This window comes from Lolium rigidum, chromosome 3 (assembly GCF_022539505.1).
Source record: "Lolium rigidum isolate FL_2022 chromosome 3, APGP_CSIRO_Lrig_0.1, whole genome shotgun sequence".
Lineage (NCBI taxonomy): Eukaryota > Viridiplantae > Streptophyta > Magnoliopsida > Poales > Poaceae > Lolium > Lolium rigidum.
Window position 1 is genome coordinate 108,289,277 of NC_061510.1, and position 12,420 is coordinate 108,301,696.

Below are 12,420 nucleotides of genomic sequence, written 5' to 3' on the forward strand. Positions count from 1 at the left end.
ACCCAAGAATCAGATGAAGCAATTATTACAGCCAGTTCTATTTGCCAAAAACACTGACTAAAAGTGGACTTCTTAGTTGCAAAGCCCAATTTTATGCAGCATATCTAACTCCAAAGGGCATTTCACTAAATCAGATTGAACTAAACAGTTTCTCGCTGGTTGACCACCAGTGTATCACATGTTCAATGCAACATACTTTGAACTTGCTATTTCAGCAATGCACAGCTCAACAATTGCTTGACCAATCTAAAGAGCAAAAGATTTGATTTTTTTGTCTCAAGCATACTACACTTATCAACTATTTACACCCAACAATATGTCAGGCTTTCTTGATGATCCTCTAAGCTCTAATGTTCTTAACCACGTCAAGGCAGTATCAAGTACCTCTTGTCAGCAAATATCATCATTCCATAATCTGCTTTCGAACGGATCACACGGCCGACACATTGAGCAGCTTGCCTCTGACGTTCACAGAATTCAACATGCGGGAAAACTTTGTTAGGAGATCTTTAAGATGTAATGATACATAAATCAACAAATCAGCATGCCCTTTTCCCTTGTAACCGAAGCAGAATTAGTACCAATGCATCTGCCAATCCATCCACAAGCCTATTGTATTCGGCACGAAGCTTATTGGCATCGGTGGCCTGGAACCTTGATTCCAACCAAATAAAGCTCCAGTTAGTGAGAAACCTTTACCAATCCATCATCTAACAGTTTGATGATCCGTTTAATTAATCCTCCTCAAAAGATGCAGCTTTTTTTACCTACCTATCAATCTCTTGCGAGATGTGCCGCAGGTTTCGTTGGGCACCTTCTAGCGTCTGCTTGCGGATGGTGACGCTGAGCGCCTCAATGCAGACGTTGTCGATGTTATGCGCCTCATCGAACACAACCACACACTCGTTGTGCATCATCATCTCCATCTCCGGGGAGACGATGCTGGCCACCTTGGGGTCGAGCAGGTACTGGTAAGTGTAGACCACCACATTGGCGTGCTTGACCAGGTGCCTGGCAAGGAAGTAGGGGCATATCCGGCGCTGGCAGCCGAGCGAGCGGAGGTCAGCGAGGGTGTAGACCCCGGGTGAAATGTAGGAGGCGAGGTCGCCCCTGTGAGCTGCAGTGTCGAATGTCTCGAAGTAGTCGCAGAGCGGGGTGGTGGTGGATTCCCGGGCCTTGTCGCGGACCCAGGACGCGGTGAGGCGTCTGCAGCCGGTGCCCGTCGGCATCTCCAGCACCGCGTGGCCGCGCGCGTCCAGGGCGCGCTTCAGCTCCCCCATGTACGCGTGCTGCTCCGGGTAGATCGCCGCGTACGGGAAGCACACCGGAAGGCCATCCAGATTGAACCACATCGACGCTGCGGCGGGGGGTTGGGAGTCGCCGGTGTCGGTGTCTGTGCCGCCGCCGCCGCTTTGGCGGGAGGTGTTTGCGCAAGGGGTGCTGCCTGGAGCCAAATAGCAAGCCGGGATGGGCCCATATCCGACACGGGGTTAAATTCTTTTGCCAGCTTAATTATTGCTGGACTAAAGGAGGAGATAGAGGCCCAATTCTTTTGCCGTCGCTGTCCTCGAGGGAAAACCTATACATCATCGGGGGGCAAAACCTATACACCGACCAGGTCGGTGGCTACCGGCCACCGCACACCCCCTGGTCGGGTATGGGCCAGGCCCATTTAAGTCTATTTAGTCTGTAGCAGTCCGTATTTCCTTTTTTTTTTGGTTTCTGTTTTCTTTTCTTTTTTCTTTTTTCTGTTTTCGGTTTTGTTTATATTTTTTCAGATTCGAAAATTTTAATTTCTAAAAATTGTTTAAATTGAGAAAATGTTTAAATAAAAACCGTTCAAATCTGAAAATTATTTAAATTTGAAAACCTTTCAAATCTGAAAACCGTTCAAATCTGAAAACCGTTCAAACGTGAAAAATGTTCAAATTTTTAAAAATGTTTATATTCGAAAATTTTTAAATTTTGAACAAAAAATAAAAAATGTTAAAATTTAAAAAATGTTCAAATTTCGAAAAAAATCTAAAAAAATGTTTCAAATTCGAAAAATGTTCAAATGTTGAAAATATTTAAATTTCAGAAAAAAATAAATTTGGAAATTCCAGATTTTAAAAATCGGTTTTATAAAGAATCAGCTTTTAAAAAACGTAAAAAGAAAATCAAACATAAAAAACGAAATAGCAAAAAACGAAATAGCAAAAAAATAACTAGGAATGTTGGGCCGGCCCAACAAACCGCTTGGGGGGTGTGCGGCGCCTGGTCCGCGCCGACCAGGTCGGCATACAGCACCCCCCGCCGGGCAAAACCTATACACCGACCAAGTCGGTGGCTACTGGCCACCGCACACCCCCTGGTCGGGTATGGGCCAGGCCCATTTAAGTAGTCCGTATTTCCTTTTTTTTTTGTTTCTGTTTTCTTTTCTTTTTTCTTTTTTCTGTTTTCGGTTTTGTTTATATTTTTTCAGTTTCGAAAATTTTAATTTCTAAAAATTGTTTAAATTGAGAAAATGTTTAAATAAAAACCGTTCAAATCTGAAAATTATTTAAATTTGAAAACCTTTCAAATCTGAAAACCGTTCAAATCTGAAAACCGTTCAAATCTGAAAACCGTTCAAACGTGAAAAATGTTCAAATTTTTAAAAATGTTTATATTCGAAAATTTTCAAATTTTGAACAAAAAATAAAAAATGTTAAAATTTAAAAAATGTTCAAATTTCGAAAAAAATCTAAAAAAATGTTTCAAATTCGAAAAATGTTCAAATGTTGAAAATATTTAAATTTCAGAAAAAAATAAATTTGGAAATTCCAGATTTTAAAAATCGGTTTTATAAAGAATCAGCTTTTAAAAAACGTAAAAAGAAAATCAAACATAAAAAAACGAAATAGCAAAAAACGAAATAGCAAAAAAATAACTGGGAATGTTGGGCCGGCCCAACAAACCGCCTGGGGGGTGTGCGGCGCCTGGTCCGCGCCGACCAGGTCGGCATACAGCACCCCCCTCATCGGGGTCCCCTCAAAAAAAAAACCCTATACATCATCGGGAGCGTCTATGGCAAACCCTATAAACCGACCAGGTCAGCGCGTACCGCGCGCCGCACACCCCGCGCGCGGTACGGGCCGGCCCAGTTAGGTGCGGGCTGCCTCCTTTTTTGATTTTTCTTTTCTTTTTTGTTTCTTATTTTCTGTTTCTTTTTTTCCTATTTTCTTTTTTCTTTTTTCTGTTTTCGTTTTTCTTTCGTTTTTTCTGTTTCCTTTTTTTTACTTTTATTTTTCAGATTCGAAAAATAGAAATTTTTTTAAAAATTAAATTAAAAAATGTTCAAATATAAAAAACCGTTCAAATTTAAAAATCGTTCAAACATGAAAATTGTTCAAACATGAAAAATGTTCAAATTTAAAAACCGTTCAAATTTAAAAACCATTCAAATTTAAAAATCGTTCAAACTTGAAAATTGTTCAAACATGAAAAATGTTCAAATTTAAAAACCGTTCAAATTAAAAAACCGTTCAAACGTGAAAAATGTTCAAATTTTAAAAAATATAATTTTTTGAAAAATATTCAAAATATAAAATCGTTCAAATTTTAAAACTGTTGAATTTAAAAATGTTCATGTTTTGAAAAAAATCTTGAAAAATAATTTCATAAAAAATGTTAGATTTTGAAAAAAGAAAAATATTAATAACAGAAAAAAAACAGAAGAAAGAGAAGAAGAAAAAAAAGAAAAAAAATGTACCTGAGCTAATGGGCCGCGGCCCAAACTACCCGACCTGGTCGCTGGGGGTGTGCGGCACCCCGCACGCGCCGACCAGGTCGGCGTATAGCAGTTCCCAGCGTCTATACACCGACCTGGTTGGCGTGTATGGTGCACCGCACACCCCAGCGACCAGGTCGGTTGGTTGGGCCGCGGCCCATTAAGAGTAGGTAAGTTATTTTCTTCTTTCTTTTTTGTTGTTTCTTTTATGTTAATATTTTTCTTTTCCAATATCTAATTAAAAAATATTCCGAGAACAAAAGTTCAAAATCTGTTCAGATTACATGCTCATAGAAAGCTTTACTATTCGCTGCACATTTTTTGTTCATGAATTAGCTCGATCGTAAGAGTCGTAACTCGTAAGCGCATCAGCTTAACGAACATTCTCTTTCAGCAGTTGCAGACTTGGCCGCTTTCATATATGCAATGCACACACATGAATGAGAGCTCGATACCAAAGCCTCGATCGTGAGCTGTGGCCTGTGAGACACTGCTTGACTGGTTGGTTTAGCGAACGATGGAAGGAAGCGCCGGGGAGAAATCCGACGTTGCCACACTCGACCAGCAGCTCCGTTCACGCGGCTCGGTGTCCGCCGACACGTCTCAGGATCATGTCGTGGACGTGCAGGCAACGGCCGACGAGAACGGTGATGGCAGTACCACGGGTAACTTCATCTGCCGCCCGGCCATCCACTTCGTACTGGCCTTCCACGACCTGACGTATAGCGTCAAGCGGCCGAGGAGGTCGTTCAGCCGGAGCCGCGGCGACGTCGGGGCGACCGACGTGGCGAGGAGAAACACGCTGCTTGACGGCATCTCCGGAGAGGCTCGGGAGGGGGAGATCATGGCCGTGCTCGGCGCGAGTGGCGCCGGCAAGAGCACGCTCATCGACGCCCTGGCCAGCCGCATCCAGCGCGAGAGCCTCCGGGGCGCCGTCACGCTCAACGGGGACGCCCTCGACAGCCGCCTGCTCAGGGTCATCTCGGCGTACGTGATGCAGGACGACCTGCTCTACCCGATGCTCACCGTCGCCGAGACGCTCATGTACTCGGCCGAGTTCCGGCTCCCGCGCTCGCTCTCCACGTCCAAGAAGAGGAGCCGCGTCCAGGCGCTCATCGACCAGCTCGGCCTGCGCGCCGCGGCCAACACCATCATCGGCGACGAGGGCCACCGCGGCGTGTCCGGCGGCGAGCGCAGGCGCGTGTCCATCGGCATCGACATCATCCACGACCCCATCATCCTGTTCCTCGACGAGCCCACGTCCGGGCTCGACTCCACCAGCGCCTTCATGGTCGTCAAGGTGCTGCAGCGCATCGCGCAGAGCGGCAGCGTCGTCATCATGTCCATCCACCAACCGAGCTACCGCATCCTCGGCCTCCTTGACCGTCTCCTGTTCCTCTCCAAGGGCCGGACGGTGTACTACGCCCCGCCGGCCTCGCTGCCTCTCTTCTTCTCGGAGCTCGGCAAACCGATCCCCGACGGTGAGAACCCGGCCGAGTTCGCGCTGGATCACATACGCGAGCTGGAAGGCACCCATGCCGGAACTGAGGAGCTCGTGCAGTTCAGCAAGTCGTGGCAAGACAAGCCCCTCTCCCGTGCCGTCTCGGCGGCAAGCGCAGGCCCGCTCAACAGGCCATCGCTGTCGTTTAAGGAAGCCATTTGCCTGAGCGTCGCCCGCGGCAAGCTGGTGTCCGGCATGAGCACCACCAGCGCCGCTGACGCGGAGGTGGCGGCGACAACCAAAGTTTCGACGTACGCGAACCCTTGGTGGGTGGAGCTCTGGGTGCTGACGCGGCGGGGGTTCACCAACACGATGCGCACGCCGGAGCTCTTCCAGATCCGGCTCGGCGCGGTGGTGGTCACCGCCATCATCCTGGCAACCATCTTCTGGCGGCTGGACAACACGCCCAAGGGCGTGAACGAGCGGTTCAGCTTCTTCGCCATCGCCATGTCCACCATGTTCTACACCAGCGCCGATGCGCTCCCGGTGTTCCTCATCGAGCGATACATCTTCCTGAGGGAGACAGCGCACAACGCGTACCGCCGGTCCTCCTACACGCTGTCCAACGCCATCGTCGCCTTCCCGCCGCTCGTCTTCCTCTCCGTCGCCTTCGCGACAATCACCTTCTTCGCCGTGGGGCTGGCCGGCGGTACAGAAGGCTTCGTCTTCTTCGTCCTCATCGTGCTCGCCTCCTTCTGGGCGGGGAGCGGGTTCGTGACGTTCCTGTCCGGCGTGGTGCCGCACGTGATCATCGGATACACGGTGGTGGTGGCCGTGCTGGCCTAGTTCCTGCTCTTCAGCGGCTTCTTCGTCACGCGCGACCGCATCCCGGACTACTAGATATGGTTCCACTACGTGTCGCTGATCAAGTACCCGTACGAGGCGGTGATGCAGAACGAGTTCGGCGCCGACCCCGGCAAGTGCTTCATGCGTGGCGTGCAGATGTTCGACGGCACGCCCATGGGGAAGCTGCCGGTGGCCACCCAGGTCACCGTGCTCAACGCGATGAGCAAGTCCATGCGGATCGACTTCAACAGCACCTCCTGCATCACCACGGGGACGGACATACTCGCGAAGCAGGCCGTCGACCAACTCGGCAAGTGGGGCTGCCTCTGGGCCACCGTCGCATGGGGATTCCTCTTCCGCATCCTCTTCTACCTCACGCTCCTGCTCGGCAGCAGCAACAAAGGGAGGTGAATCCGGCCAAGGGGTTGTTTATCTACTACCTCACTAAGAAAATGAGTTTATAAGTAAAATTATCACTCTAAAAAAATGATAAGAGTTTATTCATCTAGTAAAATAAATGAGTGCCTAGGCCTTCAGCAGATTTTGGTTGGGCTAGTTTCAGCCCATTTTTCCTCTCCATCTTTATTGGATCGAAATTTGTTGTGATTGTTGATTTGTTGGGCATGTGTGTTGCTTTGTTGGGATTCAGTTTAGTTGTTGGCTAGTATATTTCCCTCAAAAAAATAGTTGTTGGCTAGTAGTATTGGTTGGACCACGATCAGAAACAAGTAGACAATCATTGTACATACAATGATATCCTTCTGCAAATTAGAAATTCAAAATCAGTCCCTTACTAGTAAACAAAGATGCAAAACTACGAAAACCCCCTAACCACTCCCAGGGCCACAAAGAAAAGGGCCGCGCTAGGCGTCGGTCGGCCAACAAAACCGTCAAAATCGGTTGCAGTTTCCACCGTACGATGCACTCCCCGCGAACCGTTGGATCGAAGTAGCCTTCGCAACCAGAGAAAAGAAACAACCCCGCAAGGGCCGAGCAAGGATTGGTCGCTCTCGCGATGATACTGCTCCGCTGGAGCGGCCACCAGCGACGGGTAAGGAAGCCTCCCGGCCTCCTCCACAACATATCAGGGCATGGCGCACCTCCTCCACAACGTCCTCTTCCCTAGAAGAGCTCCGACGCGGGATCGAACCAGCCTCCACGAGCACCACCTCCGCGGCAAGCCACTTCCGATCCCACCGCTCCGGCCAGTCACAGTGCTCCGACGAGGTTCCATAACCCTGACGTTGTCTTCACAACATCTGCTCATGGATCCAATGGAGGTCACCAGGTACTAGCTCGGTTCCCTTCACAAACCCTAGGATTTGACTCTTAATGTTGTTATACAACAATAACTGGTGGAGGAATTGTTACAAACAAGTGTAACTCTGATGTTGTTGTTAACCTGTGATGTTAACCTCTGATCTTTGAATTGTTATTAAGCATGGATGATATTGTTGTTTATACTCTGAAAATTGTTGTTGATACACTGGAAATTGTTGTTCTACATTTTGTCCGTAATTAACTATAGATGATGTATAATTTTTGTGTATGAAATTATTGTTAAACATTATAACATTATATTATGTTTGCAAACAAACTGTGAGTAAATTTATAATGTTAACAATGTAAAATTAATAATTTTACAACATTAATTTGTAATGTTAGCAACAAAAATAAAATTGTGAACTAACATAGCATTCAAATAACAGGATGTTGCGGATGATGAAGCTGAATCAGGTGCGAGCTTTTTCGATCTTAACTAGCCGCTTGACTCGGATGATGAAGATGACAACCATGTGCCGATCCAACAAAGTGGAGAAAGTGGTGGTGAAGGCAACTTTGATGAAGATGTCCGTCACATGACTTGTTGCCCCATTTGTTGTCATGCGGTTCGATAATGAAGATGTTGCACTCAAAGTATACGATGAATATGCATACAAGATGGGCTTCGGTACTAGGATTTGTAGCTCCAAGTACAACCGCAAGAAGGGATGGGAAAAAGTGCTCTTAACCAGGGTGTTTGGGTGTGTGCACGCTAGAAAGGGAGCAGCAACTGTTGGAGATATGCCCGAGAGGAAATAATAAAATAGTTATTGTTATATCTTAGTGTTCATGATAAATGTTTACACTCCATGCTATAATTGTATTAACCGGAAACATCGATACATGTGTGTTCTGTAAACAACCAGAGTCCCTAGTAAGCCTCTCATTTAACTAGCTTGTCGATTAATAGATGATCATGGTTTCCTGATCGTGAACATAGGATGTTATTAATAACAAGATCATATCATTAGGTGAATGATGTGATGGACACACCCACAATAAACATAGCATGAGATCAAGTCATTAAGTTCAACTTGCTATAAGCTTTCGATACATAGTTACCTAGTCCTTCGACCATGAGATCATGTAAATCACTTACACCAGAAGGATGCTTTGATTACATCAAACGCCATTGCGTAAATGGGTGGTTATAAAGATAGGATTAAGTATTCGGAAAGTGTGAGTTGAGGCATATGGATCAAGAGTGGGATTTGTCCATCCCGATGACGGATAGATATACTCTGGGCCCTCTCGGTGGAATGTCGTTTGATTAGCTTGCAAGCTGATGACCCACAAGTATAGGGGGTGTATCGCAGTATCTTCGATAAGTAAGAATGTCGATCCCAACGAGGAGCAGAAGGTGTTGACAAGCAGTTTCGATGAAGGATTCACTGTAGATGCTCACAGACAAGTATTCGGGGGTTTTGATGTAACAGATGAATAAAGTGCGAGTAAGTAAAGTGCGAGAGTAACAATTGCAGCGAGTGGCCCAATCCTTTTTAGCACAAAGGACAAGCCGGTTTTTTACTTATAATGACCAAACGTTCTCGAGGACACACGGGATTTTAGTCTAGTGCTTTCGCTACATATGGCTGATTAATCTTCATTGTTTTGATAAGTGTTGTGTGGGTGAACCTATGCTAATGTACCGCCCTTCCTAGGACTAATACATACTTGTGATTATACCCCTTGCAAGCATCCGCAACTACAAGAAAGTAATTAAGATAAATCTAACCACAGCCTTAAACTGCGAGATCCTGCGATCCCTCCCGCATCGATATACCAACGGGGGCTCGGGTTTGTCACTCCGGCAACCCCGCAATTGGCAAACGAGTACAAGATGCATTCCCCTAGGCCCATAAAGGTGAAGTGTCGTGTAGTCGACGTTCACACGACACCACTAGAAGAATAACACCACAACTTAAATATCATAACATTGAATATTACTCAACCATACTTCACTACTAACATTTAGACTTCACCCATGTCCTCAAGAACTAAACGAACTACTCACGAGACATCATATGGAACATGATCAGAGGTGATATGATAATGAATAACAATCTGAACATAAACCTTGGTTCAACGGTTTCACTCAATAGCATCAATAACAAGTAGAAATCAACACCGGGAGAGTTTCCCCTATCAAACAATCAAGATCAAACCCAAATTGCTACAGCGGTGACGAGGTGCAGCGGTGGAGACGGCGGTGATGATGATGAAGATGATGGTGATGGTGATGGAGATGATGTCCAGCTCGATGACGGTGACGATGGCGTCGATTTCCCCCTGCGGGAGGGAATTTCCCCGGCAGATCTCAGCCTGCCGGAGAGCTCTTTCTCTCTCGGTGTTCTCCGCCCCGCGGAGGCGGATGTGACTCTTCGCGACGTACCTCCGGAGCTTAGGTTTTCGGGACGAAGGAGTACGCGAAGAAGAGGAGGCGAGAGGGGCCGTGGGCCCCCTCCTCACAGGGCGGCGCGGCCAGGCCTTGGGCCGCGCCGGCCTATGGGGTGGGCCCACCTCGGGTCCCCTCTTCTCCCCCTTCTGGCTCCTTTCGTCATCTGGAAAAATAGGATTTTTCGTGTAATTCCCATCAATTGTTGATCTTCCGAAATATTGCATTCTGACGGTGCTTTTTCCAGCAGAATCCTGGCTCCGGTGCGCGATCCTCCAATAATCATGAAACATGCAAAATAGATGAAATAACATAAGTATTATCTCCAAATATGAAATATATCAATGAATAACAGCAAATTATGATATAAAATAGTGATGCAAATTGGACGTATCAACTCCCCCCAAGCTTAGACCTTGCTTGTCCCCAAGCGAAACTGAACTCGGTAAACAGGACTACATGTTTATGGAGTGAAGAGTCGATAAATCAAATACGGACAAGAAGCATCATATTCATTCACACAAGACATTCTAGTAAACAACTTCCTCATATAACTCAACTTGAAACAAGTATAAGGTAATCACAAATAAAGGTGCATAAGAAATCATAGTTGGTGATGGCAAACTTTGTTCTTGGTCAGAGAACAGTTAACAGTTTATACTTATCTATTGAGCAGCGCTCTCATGTTAAAGTTTATATGGCTTATCTTGCATACTCAATCATAATGATCATTGATAACTTTCAAAGCTATATTCATTCGGGTAAAACTTGTACTAAACAAGGAAGAATAAAAGACATGATGAAGCAAATCACAATATAATAGTTTGATCACAACAACTAAAATGCTTGCTCGAGATGGAGGGAAATAGGTTTACTGACTCAACATAAGGTAAAAGACAGACCCTTCGCAGAGGGAAGCAGGGATTAAATCATGTGCTAGAGCTTTTTCAGTTTTGAAATCATATAAAGAGAATAAAAGTAAAGTTTTGAGAGGTGTTTGTTGTTGTCAACGAATGGTAGCGGGTACTCTAACCCCCTTGCCAAACGAGACCTCCAAAGAGCGGCTCCCATGAAGGACGTTATCTCTACCAGCAAGGTAGATCATCCCTCTTCTCTTGTGTTTACACATGTACTTTAGTTTATTTAAGGATGACACTCCCCCAACCTTTGCTTACACAAGCCATGGCTAACCGAATCCTCGGGTGCCTTCCAACAATCTCATACCATGGAGGAGTGTCTATTGCAAAATTAAGTTGCTTACTGATGAATCGGAGCAAAACATGTGAAGAGAATTATTAATGAAAGTTGATTAATTGGGGCTGGGAACCCCGTTGCCAGCTCTTATTGCAAAATTATAGGATAAGTGGATGAAGCCACTAGTCCATTAGTGGAAGCTGCCTAACAAGACTGAAAGATAAAACACCACATACTTCCTCATGAGCTATAAAACATTGACACAAATAAGAAGTAATGAATTTTGAATTGTTTAAAGGTAGCACATGAAGTATTTACTTGGAATGGCAGGAAATACCATGCAGTAGGTAGATATGGTGGACACAAATGGCAAAGGTTTGGGTTCAGGTTTGGATGCACGAGAAGCATTCCCTCTCAGTACGGGTCTTTGGCTAGCAAGGTTAATTAGCAAGTATAAGAGTTGAGGGAAACAAGCAAATATACATGTGATAGACATAATCATGCATCTTTCTTGCAAGCACAAACAATTTTAACTTCAGAATAATAAGCTATGAGCTAACAAGAAAGGAAGACAATGAAACAACTATATGTATTTCTCTTTTTACTTAAACCTCAAGGTGTTGTTGCTATTGACCAATGCTAAGTTTGCCAAAACCAAATAGATTTACTCAATGCTCCCAAAGTGGTACCAATACTAAAATCAAGATCAATCATATAATAGAAATTGCAAACTAAAATAAGGTGTGCAATATGTAAATGATAAGACTTCTCATTAATATTTCATAACGATAACTCACACCAAGGGATACATAGACAACCAACTAAAGGAGAGATACTTCCACATAACAACCCATCTTATATGATAACTTCCCTACTCATGATATGACACTACTTGACGGTAAAAAAGTAAAAGGTAGTGATGATGTGATACCGCGGCACTCCCCAAGCTTGGAACAAACCAAGGGGATGCCAATACCGATGATGAATTAATCCTTTGGCGATGGTGGTGATGAATTCCCGACAAGCTTCTCCACAAGCTCCTGAAGCTCATCAATCTTGTACATGAGGTTGCAGATCATCTCTGAATTGTGCTCGACGCGATTAAGAAGTATATCAAACGGCGAGTCCCAATTCTTGGAGTTATTTTCCCATCCTTCAGCTTCAGGCTTCGTCCCTCCTGCAGTGTTAGAACGATCTATATCCCAATTGCTAGGCAATGCTGCATTGGGAGTCCTTTGATGACCCACAAGTATAGGGGGTGTATCGTAGTATCTTCGATAAGTAAGAATGTCGATCCCAACGAGGAGCAGAAGGTGTTGACAGGCAGTTTTGATGAAGGATTCACTGTAAATGCTCACAAACAAGTATTCGGGGGTTTTAATGTAACGGATGAATAAAGTACGAGTAAGTAAAATGCGAGAGAAATAATTGCAGCGAGTGGCCCAATCCTTTTTAGCACAAAGGACAAGC

General features: G+C 45.3%; 1 protein-coding gene across 1 annotated transcript; it reads left to right on the top strand.

Moving 5' to 3' along the window:
• The first annotated feature begins 4,268 nt into the window (after positions 1–4,268).
• LOC124697961 (ABC transporter G family member 5-like) lies at positions 4,269–6,449 on the top strand. Its single transcript, XM_047230490.1, has 2 exons — positions 4,269–5,855; positions 6,123–6,449. The coding sequence occupies exons 1-2, from the start codon at positions 4,269–4,271 to the stop codon at positions 6,447–6,449; spliced, it is 1,914 nt and encodes a 637-aa protein (XP_047086446.1).
• The last annotated feature ends 5,971 nt before the right edge of the window (positions 6,450–12,420 follow it).